This window comes from Argopecten irradians, chromosome 15 (genome assembly GCF_041381155.1).
Source record: "Argopecten irradians isolate NY chromosome 15, Ai_NY, whole genome shotgun sequence".
Taxonomy (NCBI): domain Eukaryota; kingdom Metazoa; phylum Mollusca; class Bivalvia; order Pectinida; family Pectinidae; genus Argopecten; species Argopecten irradians.
In genome coordinates, this window is record NC_091148.1 from 6654928 (window position 1) to 6680514 (window position 25587).

The following is a 25587-nucleotide window of genomic DNA, read 5'->3' on the forward strand; positions in this document are numbered from 1 at the left end:
TCAATTTCCGACTTTATTGCCTACCCATTGTGTAAAGTATTATAGCAATAACAACATTACTGATTTGCCATTTTTTAGTATTTTTAAGTTTTACTTGCACTGTAAAGATGTACAATATTGTAAATTTAATAAAACCTATAAAAGACTAAACATTACATATGAATAGTGAACATTTAATTCAATCAGACTTTATAAAATTGGTTTTCAAATATTCAATACTATTATTCTGTTGTCATTGAATTAAAGGCAGAGGAACTGATACAAACCTCAACCTAAGTAACCTATGTTAACTAATACATGTGATGTTGTGGTTGAGAATTGGTATCAAATTCCTGTGAAATAACACTTTTATCTCTTTCATTACATAACGCAACATTACATATAACAAATATCATTCCAATAACAGTTTGGCTGTAAGGGTACACTAATCACACGTGAATTGACTTACAGCCAATAGCTAAACTCATTCATAGACATGTAAGTGTGTATATATCCTTGTTTTTGTCTTATTGTAAATATATTGCATGGTAATATCAAGAAAATAATGATTTAAAAATAGAATATGCAAGTATGACAAGTATATACTTATACAGGAATGATGTTCGGATTATAGAAATAGCCGCTATTTCAATTAACAATTTCAATTTATAATTCATTTCCTTTTGAGGAATACGATAAAACCACAACAATTACTTCTTATGTGAGGTGATTACTGTGGTTTGTATATAGTCATAATTATATCATTTGTCGAACAAATAAGTTGTTAAGACAAACTATAAGCCATCCGCATTTTCTTTTACGCGGTACATATAATTTATGAATAATAAAATACAATAAAGTAATGTTTGGTGTTACTATAAATAGTGCACTTCACGTCAAAACATGTTGTTTGTTTTATTAACATCTTATATAATGGTTCAATGCCATGGATAATCTTTCAATTTAATGGCTTAATGTTTTATTTTTGAAACCTAACTTACGTATAATTGATTGATTTATGTATATGAATATAAAGAACATTAACATAAAATACCATACCTTGTATATGTGAAATAATATTATACATGACAAAAGAAAATTGAATATATGGAGTAATAATCTTTTTTCAAATTTATTTCTATCATGCATATCCATGCACCTCATTTAAGATTTTTTTTCTCAAAACTGTATGATTTCAATAGTCACGAAAACATCTTAATATGCACCAAATTACATGCAAAATTCAGACTTTCGTTTGTCCTGTACTAAATCACTACAGAACAGAAAGAGAGAATATAACAATGAAATCGCGGTTCATGAAGTCAACGAAAGCATTTCAGTAACAAAGGATTTATAGATACTGTTTGTACATAAATATAGCTAAAATGTAGAATATCCTAAATTTATAAGCCATTTCTATTATAGTATTATATATATTTCCAAATAAAGACAATAACGAAATAAAAATAATTTCAAATGTCAAATAATAACGATTCTTCTAAAACTTACCACGTTAAAATGGAAATGTTTATGCCCTATGAAATGTAAGATTTAACGAATAAAACATATCTTTCAAAAACAAATGCAGAATAGACTTCTAATAACGACAATGATATACAAAAAATGAAACAGTACAAAAGGTGTTCGATTTCAACAAATATATATATATATATAGCAATTCACAATACAAAAGATTAATGTTACATTACCAATGAAATGGCCCCTTAAACATGTAAAAAAACAGTACTAACAAATGTTTTACAAACCTAAAAAGTCTAAATAAGTTTGGCGAACAAGTGTACAACATCGCACTAATTCACAGTTATAGTAATACAAATCACTAGATGGGATAATTTATCTCAAAAAAAAAACGTTGATATATTAGCGATTTATCGATATAACTGTCTTCATGTTGAAACAAAATAATTGTACCAAGTATACCAAGTACGTATATACTTGATTATAGTGTTTAATATTTTTAAAAATAGAATTCAAATATGGATTTACTTCACATTAAATATAGAGTAGCGAGATTTGATTTATCAAAGATGCATATGGCAACATACTTTCTATTTTTGGTCCTGTATATGTCTTAATGACACCTTACGTCGTGAGATATGTTAACTGTTTCAGTGGTGACGTCTAAATAAGGCCCATGACAAAGACCAATCTTTGAAGCCCTCACAAATTCACACAATGTTTTGAATAAGAGACCTAAACACAAATTTAGTGTTAAATTGTGATCATATAAATGTATTAATGGAAAATTACAACGAAAAAAACAACACAATACTGGCCATTCTTTGAAAATTTCCATCAAATATAACGTAAAAAGCAACGTTTAGAAAATCGGTTATGGGGTGATATAACAATGATTTAAAGTATGTTAAACGTATCTACAAAATGATTTCGTATATATTTTTGATAATATCTGACAACTAGTTAAAAACATTAATATTGATAATAATAGAAAAATAGAAATACTTAAGTATATAATTTCACTTCGAAGTCAGCTAAAATAAATAAATCTAAATAACATTTTCAGATTTACGAGAATTCAGTCATTTTTTCATCAGATTTTTTTTCAAACTGTTTACGATGTCTAGAAATTGAAATCGTCTAGTACTGTAGGTAATATACTATCGTTCGGAACATCTGAACTGTCACTACTGTGGCTGACATTGCGACCCTGGTACGCCTCTGACGTAGAATAGTTCATCAGGGATACATTTGACGAAGTTACTGGGAGATACGAAGAGGATACCTTTGGTTCCACTGACGTCAGCACCACTGGGTACTGGTCGTTTGGTTTGTTCCCAACGTTTAGAAAGGATTCTAGTGTATCTTGAATCCCAGTCGTGGTAGTATTCCATGCAGTTGTCGACATGTTAGTCTGTGGCTTGTGAGGGCTGTCGACTTTTGGTACTATTTGGCATGGCGAGTCTGTTCTGCTTTCCGGAATCGTGGTAAGAAAATCTTCACTAAGCAACATAGTCCGGAAATCAGGCCCGACCGACATTTCTACCGAGTCCTTCCGTTGTGTTATTGGTTTTTGAAGCACAGTATATTCTAAGGAGCGTTTTCTTTGGTTGTACTCATACACAAAGTCTTTTCCTGTCTGTGATGTAAATAGTGACGCATTAGCTGACGTCACTGGTGACGATACGGGTGGCGTAGTCTGTGACGTCACTGGATTCTGACCAGGATTATATACGTGAAAAGCACCATAATCAGAATGTCTCCTAACCGTATTACTATCCATAACCTTTACATTGCTGTCCACAAATTTAGCACTAAAATTTTCCAATGTAGATATTGCATCAAATTTTGGTATTCCCTGTTGCTGAACTGATATCGACCTCTGGCTTGTGAAGGTCGGAACCCTTGGCCTTTGACCAGTCAATGACGTCATTGGTGCAGCAGAGGACGTGAAGTTTCCAATAGGATTCCCCATTGTAGATAAGGCAGGGTTTGGCTGCGTCCAGGGACTAAAGAGCTGTCCTACACTTACGTCACTGAGTACCGGGATCATGCTTCCCTGTCCAGATACGTCCCTGTTTACGTCTCTCGGATACGGGTTAGGGGTCCTGCAGTCTCCGAATCCCGTTGCACCTGGCGGAGATCCCTGATTGTTGTCCGGAGATCCGTGACTATATGCCGACGATGTACTACTCCCTGGTGGAGAATCTCGGTCGTCAGAACTAGATTCCTCTTGTTTGTTGCCCGCCTTTCCTGTCCCCTCCGCCAGCAACTGAACTATATTATCCGGAATCTTCCCGGCGTCCAGCTGAATGCACCACTGCTTGCACTATGTAAAATGACAACACATGATGTTAATTATTATATCTTAATTAGCAAGTACTTATTAAATCTTATTTTGTAATAGCAATATTTCAGTTTGACTTTACTGAGTATAATTTCTTGTCTATAATAATTTGTATAATGTAACATAATCTCATTTTGTTGCGTTTGTCTTAGATCATTCTCTTTAAAGCAATGATTTATCTATAATAAACAGTAAAGCAAATTCCATAATATATTCAATCTATAATAAAAAGTAAAGCAAATTCCATAATATCTTCAATCAAATTTATTTAAGAAATGAAGAATCGTAAATCTAGGACAATTGAACAATACTTATCCAAAGAGAACAAAACAACATTTTGCCTTGTGGTATTTATGTATGGCCCCTTGTACAGCCCTCTAACAGTAATCGAGGTGTCCTTTTGACACATATATTCAACACACAACATATAAAATCAACCTTCAGCGTAAATGACTGACCTTTCCTCACCCTGGTGACGTCATTTCCACCATGGTCAAAATTCAAACGTTGTCTGTTTTGTCATTTTCCAAAAGTCGGTGTCTCTTTTAATTAAGTGCGAGCACTGTCATTAAGTGTAACGAGTTTGTACAAAGGACATACACAAAAATTAAATAAATAAAAAAAGTCTCAATAAGGATTAAATGGATTTTCAATGAGGCGAACTGAAAGCAGAAAAAGAGTAGATTGTATTTTAGAAGTGAAAGCGACGTCAGTTAAGAGACTTGGTCGAAACCGGACTGTGTAACAAAATAAAGAGGGGACTTGGTAAAGTTGAATGTTTGATAATTTTATTGGTAAATAATTAATTATGGCAGTCGGAATAACAATCAGTGACGAAACATTGTCCTCGATGCTCGGGGTTTATAAGACGTGTCGGAAGCTGTTGCTAGGCTGATGGCGATGCTTAGGTACTTAAATTTACCTTTACATATGGCCATATCTGTAAATGTGTGACGCGAAAATCACATCGATTGACACCCCAGCTCTAACTCCTCTGTCCTCATCGAGATATCGTTTGATGATTAAGTCATACCAACCATTGGAACTGATAGTTAACATTTAACAATTTATAACCAAACTTATACTAAATCCAACACCACAAAGCCAATTAAAACGGACTTCCTTATTTGGTATATATAGATTTACGGAAACTGCTGTCAGAACAAATATGGAAGCGGTTGCAGTTATTAAGAAGACATCCTGATTATGTTTTGAAGGAATTTTTTTTAACATTACCAAAAATTTTACTTCAACATCAAATATTTGTTTCACGGGCTTCATAATCTATATAATAATTTATTTGATTTATCACAGTTGTAGTCACCAGGTAAATTGCTGTTATTATGTAACAAAAGATCGTCCATGGTAGAGTCCCTTATCGATAATCAGCCCACTAGTTCCTAGAAATTAATATCACCTGCTGATTAATTTATCGCCTACTTGTTTATCATCGTCTTTTCATCTAATCAAAACACCATAGACATGAACTCGTTTATGTAAACAATAATTCTATCCAATACACAACCTTCAACGCATTCGGGAATTTAACTGTGCAATCCTTATCATATCGTACACAACGTTGGCCGGTACGGATGTGTCATCATTTTTTTAATATATATCTTTCCCTGAATTTAAAATTAGAATTCGTTGAGGGCTTAATCTGCATTGTAATTGGTGATATAAAAAAAAGGCAAAATCACCACTTGATATAAAATTATTTCCCTTCCTTCTTTGTTTTCTTTTTCATATTATATACCTCAAACAAATATTTTTAGAGAAAATTGCTATACATTTCCTTTTGTAATAAATTGATAAATTTCAAATATTAATGTTCTAATCATATTAATATGTTACATTCTAATTAATTAATTGTTACCATCCTACTTAATTAGTTTTATAAAATTATACCTATTACTATACTGTAATATTTTACCCTCTCTTTTATATCATTTTATTCCTTGTTATATCTACTTTATCGGGTGTTCTTTGAGTCGAGTAGCGTAGATTGTGTTTTTTTTGTTTCCTCTCTTTATCCTTTCTGCGCTCACATTATTTGTTTCCGTAAAACAATATTGTACAGCAACATGAAATGTATTTGACATCTTATCTATGTATTGTAGGTGTTTCGTGGAAACGAATGTTTGTCGTTGTTGATGTAATGTAAAATTATGCAAAACTTCAAATTATTCGTTGAAATAATGAAAAAGGAACACATGTGAAATCATATCTTTATTCAATTTCATATTTACAAGGCGTCATAGTTCTGGTTACTATAACTGTCCTTTCCATAGCGGAAATAAAGACACCAAAACTTGGTTTGTAAATTATTTTATTCAACAATACTATAATTAAAAAATAGACCATTTTGTCTAAAAGGGGAGGCATGAAGTAATGTTAAGTCCAGTAGTAACGCTGTTTCTTCTGGTTTTTTTCATTCATTATCCATTAGGTATCAGGGCGCCTTAATTAGTTATCCCATTACGTATCAGGGCGCCTTAATTAGTTATCATTATCTTAGCGGTGGCCGGACAGTTTGATTTGGTTTTCTTTACTATACGCAACGTCCTATCAACAGCCTATCAGGACGTAAGGCCGCGGTGATCGAGCGGCTAAGATGTCTCGACCTATTACCACAAGCCTAGGCCCTGTACCTCTGGATTGAGAAATCGGATCCCATGTGAGACAGTTGCAAGATACTGACCGCTGGTCGGTGGCTTTTCACCAGGTATTCCGGCTTTCCTAAACTTAAGAACTTGGCACGTCCATAAATGGCTCTGACAGTTAATATAAACGAATGAAACCAATTTAAGGACGACTTTCCTTGTATACAATATGTAGCGGGTCTGAATTATCTTTGTATTGTATAAGGTGGTCAAAATTATTACACCTAGCCCATCACCTATATTGCGATTGCGAGAACCATGTGTGCAATGGCCAGGTACTGACAGTAGGTCGATGTTTTTTCTCAAATCTCTTCTGTTTCCAGCTTCCACCTCCTGAACGACCTTAAATGACCCTGGCAGTAACTGGGACGTAAAACCAAAATCCTACATTCTAAGGGAAATAAAATCGTATGAATAAAAAAGGCGAATGCAGCATAAGGAAACCCATAAGAGGTACATATCCTTGATACCTCATTATTTTGCATATTTTATTATTCATAGATATTTGTACTTTGGACTTAGTTTCACACCTTTTCCTCATATTTACAACGAAATTTCTCTGAAACTGACATTTAGATTACAAGACATTCTGCACGTAACATCAGCCAATCATCGTTCAGTATTACATCCTTTCCCAATGGGATGAGTTATCCGTGTTGTGTAGATAGAGGTAGTAAATGTTCAGTGCTCCGTATACGGAAATGCTAAACTACCTATTCGGTCCTAGATTAAGTCAAGTAGATGGTCTGTGTCTTAAGTGGCGCATAAACAAACTCTTCAACATTGTGATATCTTCATTTCCTTTCATTATGATTCAGATAAGAAAGTGACATTCGTGCAGTAGGAGATAATCACTCTGTTACGCGACAAAAAATTAACCTACGTGAATTAATTTCGCTTTTTATGTCTAATAATTTTCTGTGGCGATTTAAACTTATATGGTTCGTCTACCTGTGCGTAAAATATTAAAGCGGCGATTTTTATTTTGTTTATTTATTTATTTTGGAGTTCATTTACAAATCTTTGGTCTCTTGTACATGGAAATGAAAAAAGGCCCTATGTAAAATCCATCTTGAATAAGTGATATACCTCTGGAGAGATAATTGTCTGAATATGCTTCGGAAACGCGGTAGTACTTTATAGAACGTTACCCGTTCTATATTGTAGCTTCCATTCATATTAATCACTTACTTGAGGGATAAAGCATCCGGGATAATGCTAAAACTGATCACGAGATCATGAAAAAATTCGATGGAATTTGAAATTCAAAACCTATCATATATTATTATAAAAGAAACAATGTCCGGGTTATCCGGGACGCTATTATCAGTATCCTGGTACGTCCAAGAAATTAGAATTTCTTTAAAAGCCCATTATTTTTCAAATAGTTTAAAGATTATCGATAATAATTTAAATGCCATATCATCTTTATGGTGTACGATGAAGTTATAATCCCAAAACAATGAAACTAATGTGATAACTAATGCTCAGTACGACGCTTGAACACATACGACGACACGCGTTATGGGAATTAATATTATTTCTAGCATCCAGAAAGCGTTGATAAGTGTAGTATAAGTGGAATGCAGCGCTGGAACTTTTTAAATCCTACAAAACAAACTAGGTTTGCATTTTCCTTTGTCATTGTTTCCTGTAAACTCTTTTTCCTGATCAGGAACATTCGCCGATATTATGTACAGTAATTTCCTCACGCCATTCGCAATTCAAATATTTAGAGGGAATTTGAAATTAAAATTTAATATCGTCACGCAGATATAATGATGTACAATATGTTATAAGTAGGATTAAATATAATTCTACTAATTGCGATATTATATTTTCTGCCTGCTGTTAACAAATTCGTCTCAAAATGTTTGATAAAACAATTATATAACGATAAAATATTCCCATATACACCAAAGTACAATATAGTTTAGCTCTTCAGTAAACTGATTTTATGACGTCACATCCATCACTTCCGGAAGTTTCACGTCCATAAGTGTATAAGAATATTTTGACATGAATCCTACAAACACTCGTTGAATTCCGTGTCAATATCTCGTACATATCTCACACGTGATTTTGATATAACAAAAGGAATTCTGAAACTTCTAGAACAATCACTATGTAATGATTTCCAGAAATATGGGAAAGCTTTTCACACGTTATCCGGCCCACTTTCTATGAATTTTACCTTCCCAGTATGTGTGTACACGTGTAAATGGACCGTTTCCGATTCAATGTTTTTTTTCATTGACAGGATAGTCATTCTGTTTTAAGGCAATCCCTTTTGTTACTCGATTAGAAAAAACATGCGAAATTTTGCGAGCCGCAAATTTTAGGGTATTAAGTTATTTAATCCAGAACCAGAAGTGGCTTCTCATTAAATACCTGATTGATCACGTGATGGTGTAGGCTAGTGGCAATTCATGGGTCGTCCATTTTAAACATACAAATTCTATCGTATATGATATAATATGATAACAATATAATTCTATATACATATGTATGTAATAATCATATTACGAGTGGACAAGTGTGGACAAGCATGCACAAAGTTGTATGTGCTATAACTGTTCCAACAGGTGTGATGCTTTAAACGCATGTTTCCATGTAATACCACATATTTTGTTTGATAAAATAGGCTGTAAAAATATTCATATAACTTTAAAGGGGTGTGTCTGTGCATCATTACGCATTATATTTAGTTTGTTGGTTCTAACAGGTATGCATTGAAATTCCATGGACAATCATCTACTTAACAGGTTCAAAACCGCAGTTCGATATCACATTGGTTGTATCTGATAGGCTCACCTGTGAAATTTCATGAATGAAATGTGTGAATCAGTTTAAATAGCCCACTCATGATATGTAACCGATAACCGAACGCCTGTACTGAAGAATTATTGCGGTTCACCACAAATGTACATAGTATTTAGATTCTATACTACACATTTCCGCTGTTACGTAACTTTCAAGTGCAACGTTGTTTTTTAAGGTAAAATACTCCGCTAACAGCTGAGTGTTTTGTTTTTCATTTCTAAATTCAGGTCATTTACTGGTTCTCATATTTATCTTCAAAGAAAACCTGGTTGATTATAATACTAAAACGTGTTTTGACATCGCAGGTAAAATGTGTCCTGAAGTCTCAAACATCATCTTGGTGCACTGCAGTGTCCTATAACCTTTTTGTTACAATTTACTGGTACTTAAATCATAATCGCTTTGTCTATATTCATAGTTTGCTTTTGACCACAATGTACCAACTAATATTATAAGTTGTAGTGGTTAATTGGGTGGGGTGTGCTGAAATTGTCTTTTTTTTCCAATACTAAAACTGTCATTTGAGATATTTTCGGAAGCTGAGAATGTCGTCTGCGCGTAAATTTGTTATTCTAGCAGCCTATATTTTTACAATTTGAAGACACACATTTAGGCAAGTGTATGAGGTCTGGTATGTAGAATACCTCAGTGCATTTAGTAATCAGGTAAGGTGTGTGCGTGTGTGGGTGCAAAATCAGTAGTATCTCGTATCATCACACCCCTTACAATTAACATACATAACACCAGTAACTATTGTCTCTGGTACGTGGTAACTAATGTCAAGGAGTTAGAGATAACCAAACAGCAGCGCTGACCTATTTCTTTTGTGTACAGAGGCACGACTGGTAACCGTGTCATCATTTAGATAGGGCGAATTTCATATGTTTTGTAAGAGTCACTCAGTGCGGTGAAAATGTATCCCCTATTTTTAAAGGATTGGACATCTAAGATAGCAAACTAGTAATGATAAGTCACACCTTGTCAATGGTGTGGAGGATTTCATAATACGTTTTCAATGCACGAGGAAGTAATATCGAATCTCTATAGGGGGTACCTCGTTAAAGTTGTACTCGATAGTGGGACGAATTTAAATAACAGTGGGGTCATATAACTTTCTTTATTGAGGGATTGAACGATGTCAGAAACAACTGCAAGTAAAAGCTAACTGTTTAACTATTTGTTTAAACCCTTTAATAGTTATATACTATGGATTTTGATAATTTCTAAATAACTATACAATTCAAATAAATGTTTTTTAGCAGTTATCATGTTTTCAAAGTTTACTTAATTTCGTCTTTTTTTCTATCTAACTTTTACTTATATTTTATTTCCTTTGTGGCAATACAAATTTCATCTAATTTTAATTTTAGATTTCATGTAGTGAATTTTAGTCAACAGAACAACATTTTTTGTGGTGAAAATCATAACGGACCAATGGTATTGGTAGTATATGTGAGGTGACCAACATAAATTAAGAGTCATAACAGGATATTTTTATAAAGTTTTAAATGTCAGATGTACGTGTCCTCTGTTCTGTACAAGGTATAGCATTTCAACAAAGGTGTGATCTGTCACGGTTTCCTCAGCTGACTATGTCCTTACATGTAGGTGGGGTATCCGTTAATGGGTGCAGCGAAATACATGTATGTGACCTGTATTGTTTTTCGAATAGAAATATCTTACTATGGGTGATCTTTTATTATTTTCGTCAATGATTGGAATGCATGGCATGATTTGAAAGCATTCACCTAGGTAGTGACTTCTCTCCTGAATGGGTGTAATGGTATGCTAATCGTATCATAAAATGCTTCCGTGAGCTATCTTTAATTTCGCAATAAGGAATTTGGTCAAAATATAACAAATACTATATAAAGATTATTATCAATCTTCAAAGTCGATCAAATATAACCAAGATATAGAATTATATGGACAACCAAAGGAAAATATATTTTACGTCAAAATTGTTCCAAATTCCCAAAAAAATCTCTAATGCTATTTTTCCAGTCAGTTACTTATCAAACAAAGAAGACGGTGACAGCATCGTTATTATGCATACCATGAAGCAGAATCATTGAATCATATTAATGTCATAAAAAGTTGGGTAAGCTTGTTGGGAATTTTTTCAATGAGTCTGCCAAGTCCATGTGTTACAAGGCAATATACAAACTGGACCTTTTAGATATACATGAAGCAAAATATTTTAAAGTCATCAAAACTGTGATTCCTATGCCAAGCTTGTGTTGCGCTTTATTCAACAACACAGTAAATGTTTAATGGTGAAGAAGAAAATTATCTTTTGAGGTTTGTTTTATTTTATTTTCTTGTTTCTCACTTACTTTCAGAATATATAAGGTGTTATTTTTCAAGCTTTTTAAAATTATTTAAATTTCAAATGTATAAGCAGGAAGTTTGTTTTTTAAACAGTTTATTAATGTTTTTTTATATTTTGTTTCTATTTTGAGGAACAACATCAAATTCTGTTTTGTTCAGTCTATATAAATCATTATTAAGTTCAGGTGTCCTTGATATTAGATTATTGCATTGACCCTTGAAAGTTCATTTGGACTCTTCCATTTCTGAAGTAAGAACAGTCCATTATGAAATATCAAGGGTGAACAGGTATAGAATGTAATTGTGTGATTATATTGCAGCTCCTTGAAGTCGTTCAGCTCCAGTTGTTATCCACTGTCCCTGGTTGACAGAAAAGTCAGCTCCTCTGTACAGCATGCCTTTTAAAAACCCTCGAAAATGACCAGGTTTTATTTTAAAACCTGTGAAATTTTTCAGAACTGAAATTCAGAAACAAAGTACTCACCAATTCAAGTTCATCTCGGAGTCTGAATATCGCCTGTTCTCTACTGCTAACTAAATCTTCAAGATATTGATAACGCAACTTTTTCCTCGCTCGACACTCTCTGGCACTCTGTCGACTGCGTTCCAGCTTTGCTTTCACATCGACCTTTGCGGGTCGTCTCCCGGGGCGACGACCTGACCTTCTTCCTGAGCGGTCACCCGACATCTTGGTTTCCTCTTCCTGAAAAGTAAAGAAAAAGTTTGAGGAAAGATGAAATGACACAGATATTATGTTTGTCCATTGTGATATATATATAAGATCTTAAATGAATGTTCATTTCATAAGAGATTTTATGAAAAGACTTTTTATATTTGCAAGCCTTGGCGAGACGAGTTTCCAAAAATCTTATAAGAGATAAACATAAATTTAAGATACTATATATCACATAACTACAACAGCCTACATTTAGAAGAATCTCACATCAAAATGTATTGCGAAAAATCAGCAGATGCCACCATTTTGTCCAACCATCCTCGAAAATCTAATGTAACATAATGTCATTTTTCCAAACATCTTTTTATTTTTCCAGATGATGGAAATCAATTCATGTGATTTTCATTAGTGAGCCATATGTAAAAATATTACACAGGCGAAATCACTGGATATCTGGTTGATTACATCATAAAAATATTCCGAGATGACCAAACAAGTCATGAACACATTATTTTTACACATCTAATCTTACTTTTATAATATAGCTATACCAAGCAGAACATGAAAGAATATAATAACTGTATTTACAGCTGGTCTAAATAATTTTTCAGTTTTCTGGATTTGAAATTCAAAATCTAAACTATTATTATTTTGCCTTTCTTAATAATGTATTTATTTTGAGAATTTTTAAAGATGAATTTAATTTTTCATTAAAATAATGGCAAAATGTAACTCTTTTTAAAAAATAGAAAGACTTTTGAAATAATTATGCAAATATTCAACAAAATTTAAATAAAATATTCAACATAATTGAAATAAAAAATTCAACATAACTGAAATAAAAAAATTCAACATAATTGAAATAAAAAATTCAACATAACTGAAATAAAAAAATTCAACATTATTGAAATAAAAAATTCAACATAATTGAAATCAAATATTCAACATAATTGAAATCAATAATCAACCTTATTGAAATCATGTTTGAAATATGTATTCCTCCTTTTAAGATATTTTACTCTTCAAAGCCTTAAAAATATCATGTACAATATTTGTTAATATAAGCATTGATAATGAAGAAAAAAAATATAGAAAAATAAAAAAGTAAAGAAAAAGAAAGAAAGAGTCAGTAAGGTAGAGGTCTTACCTATTTCAGATTTTTTTCTATGATAATAATTTGTTCTAAATAACTGCCACAGCCACAGGTGTGTGTAAAATGAAACTGAATGAAAATTATCTCCGTTTATACAAAAGTAAGGTCATGGATCAGTTCTATAAATAACTTGGGTCTTCTTGGAACCGAAAATAAAATACACACAATGATATCATTTATAGCCAAGCAGGAGCATAGTTTTGGTATGAATATGAAGTAATGGATTATTGAGATGAAAGATTTAGTCTTTATATATCGATGTAGAGAAACATACTTCCTATATATCTTTATATGTGAAATGTATTTTGAAAGTATATACCCTTGAAAGAAGATTAGGAGATTAAGATTCAAAATCAAATGTTAATTCCTACGGTGAATTTATAAACACTAATGTGAAATATCTATTACGTACAAAAATATTTTTGCGTTTGTAATTAAATAATTGCGAATATATCGATACCGACGGGCCCTGATGAAAATACGAATATTCTGGTTTCGGCGAAACACATTTATCACGCGATCAGTGTACATATACATTTCAGCTTTTGCAAAAGCTCAATTATTCTCAGAAACTACGTTCAATACTCCGTTCAAGGAAAAAGTATTTTTAGTTTTTATGACTTGGTAACAACCATTGAATGTTGTGGCAAATATCAAATGCTATGACGTACATGAAAATTTCATCTCTACCAATGTTTACAGACAGTGGGAAAGTTGGAGAAAGGTATTAATGTTGTTAGTAAAATATTGAATCTTATTTTACTTATTAGGGATTTTAAAGGTATAAATATGAAATGTCAATTAGACAAAAGTGTCCACAACAACCCAGTGATGGTGGATTCTAAGAGAATATCATAGACATCAATCACTGAGCCATCATTGTCGGGTGAGGGCTAGGGGTTGTCGTAGGGGGAGGGGGCAACTAAATGTCAGACATCTCAACCACTCAGCCACTGTGACCCAGAGGTGGAGGGCTAGTGGTATAATGTCAGGCATCTTAGCCACTTAGCCACCATGACCCAGAGGTGGAGGGCTAGTTGTAGAATGTCAGATACCTTAACCACTCAGCCACTGTGACCCAGAAATGAAGGACTAGAGGTAGAATGTCAGACATCTTAACTACTTTGCCACTGTGACCCAGAGGTGGAATGCTAGTGGTAGGATATCAGGCAAATTAACCACTTAGCCACCATGACCCAGAGGTCGAGGGCTAGTGGTTGAATGTCAGACACCTTAACCACTCAGCCACTGTGACCTACAGGTGGAGGACTAGTGGTAGAATGTTGGACACCTTAACCACTCAGCCACTGTGACCTACAGGTGGAGGACTAGTGGTAGAATGTTGGACACCTTAACCACTCAGCAACTGTGACCTAGAGGTGGAGGGCTAGTGGTAAAATTTCAGACACCTTAACCACTCAGCCATCTTATCACTGGTATGATTGGTTTAATGTCCTATTAACAGCCAGGATCACTTAAGGACGTGCTGGGTTTAAGGATATGGAGGAAAGCCAGAGTACCCAAAGAAAAACCACCGACCAGAAAGCAATACCTGTTACATTGCAACATGTGATTCGAACTCACAATCTAGAGGTGAAGGATGTGTAGTATTAACATGTCAGGATATCTTATAAACCACTCACCCACCATGGCCACCCCCTCATACATTCCATTCAATTCAAACCATTTTTAAATCATTAAATTTTTATCTAAAATTTACAGCAATATTTGGACTTGTCGTGAGAAAAACTATCACTGAATTTTCTAATACTAAGGTGACAATTAAATTAATTATAAAAGTTATCAATTATATAAATTAATGGACGTTTTCTAATTGCATATATTTATAATATGTACAATACAAAATATCAGTAATAACAAAATAACATAATCAAACTAAGTTATTAAGAAATGACAAGTATTTCTTTAATAATATTTTTTTTGTTGTTGTTGTATTTTTGTATTTTTCAGAAGTTTTCAAAATGTAAAAGTTACATGAGATATCAGCACACAAATCAATCATAGTCTTCATTCACTCATTCATCATCATCATCATCATCATCATCTTCAATCACTCATTCATCATCATCATCATCATCATACATATATACACTCAATATACAACGTCATTCATTAATCACCGTATCCCACATTAGTAAATTATATTTGATTACCATTATCACACTCAGTAAACAGCATCACTATAGTTACAACTTTGCACACCAACATCATCACTCAATTCGCATCATCATTACCATGATCATCATCGTTAAAATATCCTTACTACATGTATTTCAATAATATTTAATAGTTCTTAATATTGATTACCTTTAACACATAAGAATTAGGCTTACCTGCATTAGGCATTATACTCGTAGCAAGATGGTATACATGTATGTGTTCACAAGGGATATGTATTGTTTTGTATTTCATCTGAAGTTTTTCTTTTCATGATAATACCGGTACAGTATAGTAAAGTGATTTATGTTTTAACTTGACCAGATAAATGGATTTCTTTATTTATATAGTAGTACAGGTTTAAATATGTAGTCACAAAAGTGATGATTCATTATTTCATAAAATAAATCACAGAATTGAAGATTTTATGAATTATCCAATAACAATCTATCCAGCACTGCCCACACAGAAATCATTCAGTACAATTCTGGACATAATTTGTTTGTTTACACTTCTAACCTATTAACCCTAAAATTTCTAAATGGACTCTTCTGCGATATCAAAATGGAAGAGTTTCATAGCACTTTTAGGGGTGACTAATCAAAATGAACTCTTTTGAACTTTCCAATTGGAACAGTTCAATAATGTTTTCAAGGATGACTAAGTGCTGTTGATAGATAATTTGTCCTCCTACAACGTTCTGATAAATATTGGGTGCATTTCTGTACATATATGTCAACCCGGTCATTCATCCTATTTCCTGTAATACATCAAATCACACACGCTGACTACTTTCATGTTTCGTCCAATCAGCTGATGACCGGATGAAATGTCATAAGGGTCAGTCTTTCATGTTTCGTCCAATCAGCTGATGACCGGATGAAATGTCATAAGGGTCAGTCTTTCATGTTTCGTCCAATCAGCTGATGACCGGATGAAATGTCATAAGGGTCAATTAATTTGATTTTAGTTAATCTACTGTTAATCATTTTTTTCCACAGAGTATTGTTTCAAAATGGAAACTTATTTAACATTTATCATATAATATAAAATATATATATATATATATATATATATCCTTAGTTCAATGTGAAGAGAATTTTTTTTTTTATTTAAAAAACACTTTTGTACATTGTAAAAGTAAAATTTAATTGACATATGGATAAATATGATTTAAAAAAGAGGCCTACAGATAATCTTAATATCAATGTAACACAGAACGATTTTCTGCATTTCCGATTAAATCTTAAAAACGGAGTTATATCTAGATATATAACTTCTAAATTTTAAAATATATCTTAAAGTCAATATATATAAAACTGAGTAGCTGCATAAACTATAGCGATATTGATAGTCATACATTGTACTTCAAGGTTGTATATTGTTGAGTTTGATTGGGAAGTGGCCCATGGACGAAGGGGGAAGTGTGGGGTCTCGGAGCGAGGAAGCACATCCTTGATATACATACTAATGATAATTAGTGTGCAAGTACGTATCGAACCGATATAAGTTTGAAAATTTTTTTTTCACTCGACAGGATAACACTTATCCTGATCGAGATCTGTACCAATGTAACCTTTATATCTACATTAACTAGGACTATATGTAACCCAAATTTTCAACAAATCAGAAAATTGTTTCAACATTTATTTGGATTTGTGGTTTTATTAGTTTAACATCCCATTAACAGCCAGGGTTATGTAAGAATATGCCAGGTTGTTGGTGGAGGAAAGCCGGAGTACCCAGAGAAACACAACCAACCAGCGATTAGTAGCTACAAATGATTCAAAATCATGACCCAGAGTTGAAAGGCTTGTGTTGAGACATCATGAACACCCGCGATCGGCCATCATGGCCTCTTCAATATTTATAACATGCTGTATAATCTACCTTAATTGGTAACTCATCATCCACCCCTGAAGATACCTTTGAACTCATCCAATTAAAAAACTGGAATAGTTCATTATGAAATTTCAAGGGTGGATGAGTTAATGTGACTATATTGTACCCTTTATCATTTTAATGAAAATTTGTTGGATGGTTTGTGGTAAAATTATACTGTTCAGAGCTAAATGATTCTTAATAACAAATAATTTTGCTAGGAATTTTATCCAGTTTGGTTTTAATTTTTGTTGAAAAATATCATTAACAAATAATTAAACATACATAAACAATAAATGATATGTAATTCAGTTTTAGTTAACTTTTTAAACTACTAATGAATCCAAATGGAAATGGTTTTGAACAAGAAAAGACAAATTTGAAGTGGTCATTGAAATTAAACATGGTTACAGTAGTGTAAATCAATTTCATAATAATTGTAACCCCGTTTTAAATGCTGAAATATATAAAGATTCCCATTACATTTGAAAAGATTTTGTATACAAAGTACATAAATGCATATATACATGCACATATATTACATATATATGCAAATATGCATGATTCAATTAACATGTATAACAAAAATGTATACATTGTATAAATACATACATATACATGTATAAACATGTACAGTGTATACAAAATACAAATATACTTATTTCCAATGCTTGCCAAAATGAATAGCCGTGTGCAAATAAACATACAAAGTAACAAATGCATATTTATATGCAATATAATGCACAATTGAAACATCTGTATGAACAGTAACTATATCCATGATTAGTGTAAATAAACATACAAAGTAACAAATGCATATTTATATGCAATATAATGCACAATTGAAACATCTGTATGAACAGTAACTATATCCATGATTAGTGTAAATTTGTATGTCAAATTTTATACGTTTACTTTGTATATCGTGATTTTTATAAATAAAGCATATATATCAATCAATAATGCATTGTTAAAAATAAATGCAGATACATCTACAAGCTAATTTTCAGTCTGTCCTAAAACTAGGCTTAGCTTATTCTATATATAGTAACAAAACCACTGCTTGATGTAAACAAAACCATGCAAAATGGAGATTGTGAAAATAGGTCGTCGGAGTTGAATAAACTTCATTTATTAATCTGAAATCGTGATACCTTAAACATAGAATAGAACTATTCCAATCAAGCGTAGAATATACGAAAACCTTTTCCTAGAACTTATATCACAAATTATATAAACAATGCCAGTCAGCTGTTTCGCTGGAAAATCGGAAAAACTTCCTGCTCAGGTTTTCACCTAACAGGGCATGATATTGTAAAATCTGGTTATTCCAAACTCACCTGTACTCTCTGATCAGCAGTCGAAATAGTCAACTCTTCCTTGTAATCGTTAATGTTTTCACTGTTCATCCGATTTCGTTTAGTAAATGAAACACAGCCATCTTGGTTAAAACTATTTTGCGCAATCCACGGGCTGTGTATTGGCAGTGTGCTAAAGCCAAATAACAACAACGCTCTGATTGGCTACTAAAATTGGTCGTGTAACGTCATAGTCTATTTATAGATCACTGGAATATTCCTTGATGACGCATTCGATATAAGCGTAAACAAAAAACAAGGTCGCGTGTTTGCTTCGTGAATGGAATCAATGTGATGGGTGTTTTGTCATCGTATTTCTTAGTGATTCACTGGTAATCTCTCTGTTTTATTGAATATTGATAATAATTACCTTACTAAATGCGATTTTGTAACTACAAGGGGTGATGCAACAGAAATGAGTAGTGCATAATGCAGGTCAAAAAGCAGAACGATACACAATATGATGTAACTTCTAGATCTCCTATATAATACCGTAGGTATAAAACTCGTCTCACAATATATGTCAATATATAAATGATTATCTATTGAGTTTATTGACATATATATTGTCAGACGAGTTTAATACCTACATACATGTATATGTTGTGTAAGCATAACTTACGTATATACATGTACATGAGTGCAGAGTGACCGTACACAGACATATTTGTACTTGTATATTTATGTAACAATTATGTATGTACAGCAATTGTAAATAATACATACATGTATAGTTAAATTACACGTTTATGATTAAAACAATAATGATTATTACAATCAGAAATGAGATTGCTACAATTGATATTATGGTTATGACCATGTGCAATACAGTTTTCCATTTTTTATAAATAATACAATAATTGGAGTCGAATAATTGTTTTGTCTTTTTTGCGATTTTTTGTTTAATACGTTATCCATGTAAATTTTTCTGATTTTTAAATTCGCGGCACGCTATAAAGTCAAATGATCATTCCAATTCGGTGATATTTTTCAAGGTCTTAAATCTGCTGAAATCAGCATTATTGAAAAAACAATCAACTATACTGCTACATTGTGGGAAATAAAACCGTCATAACGTCTAATTGACTTCTTACCGAATTCTATTACCTATACTAGGATTATTTTGTCGGATACATTTTTATATGAAGTGAATTGTAACTCTTCTTACACTTCTAATGTACACTAGTCTGATATGTAGATCGACCGAACTAGCCTTTGACAAGAATTAAAAATCGTGACGTTGTTGATATGACACGACGTCATGCAGTTGCTGTTGTTTTATGGTGTTTTTTTTTTAATTTCTATTTTTTATCATTATTATTATTATTATTTCATTTTTGCAACGGTTCATTATGCAGGACTCCAATGACATACTGCGGTATAAAACATCTTGATTTGTATATATGCACTATAGTACATATATATATATCAAGAAATCATGACTAAATGCATTTGTAATTAAGTTTCCCCAACGGAATGGGAATTTATTGTGTTTGTTCCGTTTCTTATTCTTCTTCTGGTTGTTCTTTTTCCGCCGCTTTGTCCGACCATTTTCTCGAAAACTTTTGTCGGATCACCATGAAATTTTACGAGGGCATTTCTGGTGACCTGCAGATGTGTCGACCGGTTTCATTTTTTTTTTCGACCAGCATCCAAGTTGACCGCCACAGCCTTGGAATCGGGTTCAATTAGTATTTTAAATCAGATTCTGAATTTTTGAAGTGAAAAATACCATAATTATGAGTAAAAAAAAATTGTGACTGTTTCAAATTTTCTAAAACCAGTTAAAGTTGTCTCCCTTTATTCACTGACCAGCAGGGATCCGTTTTAGGCCCAAGTTAATTTTTGCTTTATCTTTATGTAATAGATTATATTGTTACAAGTGACATAACACTTTTTTGGGGTCATTTTGGTGACCTATAGATGTGCAACTCTTGCAGACCAAGATGGCCGCCACGGCATGCAATTGGTCAAACTTGAACGAAAAGGAACATGGTTGAGAACACAAATCTAATACAATTATAGAAATTGCTATGCCTAATATATTAATTTTGAATGATGTGACTTTTCAATGTATATACCAGTCACAGGGACCTGGCACGATTTTTTTAAACTAACAGTATACATATATATATTATAGTATCAAGGGTATGAACTCGGCGGTCGAGAAAAACGGACCTATTTTTTTAAAACCGTGATTATTTTAATAAATGGGTTCTATACAACATTGACGGATATATTACCTTAAAGAGAAATAATTTATCTTTCCATTGAGTGCTTGATGAACAAAATTGGCCAAGTATTGACGAAGTTATGGCTTGATGAATCGAGAAATTTACGAAAAATATGCTAGGTAGACATTTCCCTGTCCGGTCGAAATGTCGTCTCGGCTCTAATGGGCACCTCAAAAACCAAGCCAAAACCACAAAATCTACGCTTGTGGTGGTAAACAGTACCCATAACTGTGTTCATCCACAACCTCCTTTGGAGGTGTCATGACCCGTACTTTGTAGAAACTCCATTTAAACATCGTGTAGCTCACTTACTTTAACCGTCACCGCCATGTTCATTTGTTTTTCGGAACGCTTCTCGACTTTACATATCAAGCACAACATTACATAATTTGCATAATGTAGTCACGATATGTAAAGTCGAGAAGCGTTCCGAGAGAAAAATGAACATGGCGGTGACGGTTAAAGTAAGTGAGCTACACGATGTTTAAATGGAGTTTCTACAAAGTACGGGTCATGACACCTCCAAAGGAGATTGTGGATGAACACAGTTATGGGTACTGTTTACCACCACAAGCGTAGATTTTGTGATTTTGGCTTGGTTTTTGAGGTGCCCATTAGAGCCGAGACGACATTTCGACCGGACAGGGAAATGTCTACCTAGCATATTTTTCGTAAATTTCCCGATTCATCAAGCCATAACTTCGTCAATACTTGGCCAATTTTGTTCATCAAGCACTCAATGGAAAGATAAATTATTTCTCTTTAAGGTAAGATATCCGTCAATGTTGTATATAACCCATTTATTAAAATAATCATGGTTTTAAAAAAATAGGTCCGTTTTTCTCGACCGCCGAGTTCATACCCTTGATACTATAATATATATATGTATACTATTGGTTAAAAAATTTTCGTGCCAGGTCCCAATGTATCTACTGGTATAACAATGTCACGTTATCATTCAGGGGAGGTCACTCTTGTCAAATTATAATTAGGCTCTGTTGAGATTGGGGGAACTTTATGTGACGGCACCCGTCACAATTAGATCTTTTTGTATACATGTAACATTATACATTTTTGTACTAAAGCTCGTACGTCCGATTATAGATTTCAAAATTAAATAGACTTCATCATCATGTTCATTGGTCTTAATTACAACTACCCCATTTTTTCTCTCGATGTCTTCGGTGAAATATTTCAATAAATAGCTCTATAAAAATGGCACCACTTTCACTATTATTAAGGAGATACAACGCGAATAACAATCACACACGTATCACATTACATACAAGGGGGGTCATCATTTACATATATTGACCATGGCTGTTAATAAGACCTAATAAAACCAAACCTATTTATATTTCAATATTGGAGTTGACAGGGTCATGATAACACTTAGATGTATCCGAATATCTGAGTTCATGATGACAATTTAAGTCGGGACAAAAATAGTCGGGCTGTTTATAATGAATTCAAGTTAAACCTTTCCAAAACAAAAAATAAAAGAAACAGGTAAACAATACAGCCGTTTTCACCTGCGATATATTTCCAAACAATCAAATGATAAGGACCACATGGAACCTACAAAATTATTACAATTAACCTAAAAATAAGATTCAGATAGGCATAAAACGGTTGGTCACGTAGCTGTCAGTAGCCTGTTCCGGGAGGGATACATAGAAATAACGGTGTACATGTCTTTCCTCCTAACCGGAAGTTAGGAAACTCCGTTTTAAAGGAGGATGCAATAATGGACATCTGTACTTTCCCCTGTTATCGATCTTAGGGATCTGAGAATTAATCACAGTTTATATCAATATGGACCCAACAGATATAGTGCCCATAGGCCCATTTTAGACGTATTAGGGGTCTAGATAAAAATCACAGTAAAATTCATACTCCGCATTTAGGGATCTAAGAATTAGTTATAGTTATCCCACCAAAGTGTCCATATACTATTTCTAGACGTTTTAGGGATTTAGATAAAAAAAATCAGTAAAAATCATGTTTTACATAGTATATTTTACTTTGTTTAACATAATTTTTGCTGATTTGTTGTATAGGACTATGTAAAATTTGATTACTGTAGACCCCTTAAACGTCTGGAAATAATCTATGGGCACTCTAGCGGGTCCATTTGAGTATCTCAGATCATTGTGTTATCGATTCATTATGCGTTATTGGATCTAAGAACCGAAAATATTATGATAAATCATTTCATTTGAATATGAAAATTCGGAATTAACACGACTGAAATATTTTGGTATTTTTCATAAATATATATTTACATTGTAAAGTACAGTTCTTTTAGTTTTCTTGTATATAGGCGAAAATACAAACAACAGAAATACAAATTCTGACTCATTGGTCCCATTGTCCTGAAAATAGGAAAATTAACTGTTTTAATCTTAGTCCTAAACTTTTTCGGGACAAAAATAGACAACAATGCAAATTGAGCGGGACAAGATAATATCCATACACGCTCCAGGGGTTAATCATCGCTTTTATAATCCAATCTGTAATCTAATCACTTTTCGCCCGATTCGAGGAGAATTAATGGTTGTTTTCTGTATAAAGGACACCTGTCTATAAAGGACACCTGTCTATAAAGGACAGACTCATCAACAATATAATTGACTTCTGTAGAAAGGACACCTGTCTATAAAGGACACCTGTCTATAAAGTTCAGACTCAACAACAATATAATTGACCTCTGTAGAAAGGACACCTGTCTATAAAGGACACCTGTCTATAAAGGACAGACTCATCAACAATATAATTGACTTCTGTAGAAAGGACACCTGTCTATAAAGGACACCTGTCTATAAAGTTCAGACTCAACAACAATATAATTGACCTCTGTAGAAAGGACACCTGTCTATAAAGGACACCTGTCTATAAAGGACAGACTCAACAACAATAATATTGACCTCTGTATACTGGACACCTGTCTATAGAGGACAGACTCAGCAGCAATATAGCTGACCTTCCTATCTAGGACACCTGTCCATAAAGGACGCCTGTCTATAAAGGACAGAATCATCAACAATAATAGCTTACCTTCCAATATATGGCACCTGTCTACAATGGATGTTTTTGTTACGTCCCTTTCGGTGTCCTTTATAGACAGGTTTGACTGTACTTTATTCATTCCTGTGATTCCGGTACATAAACACCGGATCTGAAGTTCGGAAAACCCAGATCCGGAAAGGTGCGTTCTACTTAAAATGGTGTTACGGAGTACTGCACGGGAAAAATGTTACAGTTGTATTTATATCAAAGTGTATTGTATGTATTGCGTGGAATTAAACGATCTTAAAAATCTATGTAATACTGCACGACCAAATCCCGACATGCACATGTAGTACATAATAAATGATCTTGTTTCCGAATCCAACATCTCATCACATGTATTGTACTGTAAACTTAATCCCGACAAATTATGACATTACAAAAAATCTAATCCTTGATCGGTATAGCGTTAGAGCCAAACCCGGAACTCGGAAAAGAAGGGGGAAACTCTTTATCACAGGGATTTGTTGGTCAATTATAGGATATGGAATGTGATAATATGTGATAATGCATTCCGATATCGATTTTCATGATCCTGTGTTGTGGAATTTTCATTAATTCGCCACGAACATCAGAATAAATATGTGAATTTAAAAAACCTGGTGATATCAATTCATTATATGATGATTTATCCCATAAACAGAAGAACTTATTTTTATGTTTTATTTTTTTTTTAATTTTTATTTTTTATTCATTTATTTATTTTTTGGAGGGGGGTGTTTAACTTTAGGAGGTGAAAACAAAGTATATTTATACATAAGCGACCGATATAATGATATCTATAGTCCCGTATTGTTGTTACCTATTCTCCTATTTGTCTTATCAAAGTCCTATCACATGTGGAAAATAAAGAATCTGAATTTTATGAAGGATCGTTATTTTGTATATAGAAAATCATATATATTGAATTTATTGTTTGATGGCCTAAACTACCAAATTATACAATATATTTCAATTTTGATGTAACAATAATATAGTTTTAACAAGTATTTAAAAGAAGAATAGATAAATGAATATATTTCTTAAATAAACCACAGGAGTTTGACGTTCTGTCAATGATATATACATGTAGTATAAATATTATGGACAGAACGTCAAACTCCTGTGAATAAAGGAAAGAAAGAAAAAGAAAGAAATGTAAAATAAAAAACAAGAAAAAGAAAGAAATAAACTGAAATAATTAAAGAAAGAAACAAAAAGAAAGACATAGAAAGAAAGAAAGCCATTTATTTTCTACTATTTCGTATAATTTAACGCAAATACGGCAGTGAGAATAATGATAAAAAGATATTTACCCTATCTGAGTTCCGGGTCAGCCATTGGTGGTTAAGATGTCTACACATGTTTCATCGCTGAGCGTCCATAGAACTTTAACAACTCACATAGTACTTAATATCTATGTCCTTTAAGAAAAAG

At 33.0% G+C, this 25587-nt stretch overlaps 1 protein-coding gene across 2 annotated transcripts; it reads right to left on the reverse strand.

Moving 5' to 3' along the window:
- On the reverse strand, positions 1 to 25587 carry LOC138309730 (uncharacterized). Of its 2 annotated transcripts, none has more exons than XM_069250949.1 (3): positions 25467 to 25587; positions 12107 to 12325; positions 1 to 3787 (listed from the first exon to the last, which is right to left on the reverse strand). In XM_069250949.1, the coding sequence occupies exons 1-3, from the start codon at positions 25512 to 25514 to the stop codon at positions 2582 to 2584; spliced, it is 1473 nt and encodes a 490-aa protein (XP_069107050.1). In that variant the 5' UTR covers positions 25515 to 25587; the 3' UTR covers positions 1 to 2581. The 2 variants fall into 2 exon arrangements, with proteins under 2 accessions (XP_069107050.1, XP_069107049.1); XM_069250948.1 differs by lacking the exon at positions 25467 to 25587 and adding an exon at positions 18851 to 19017.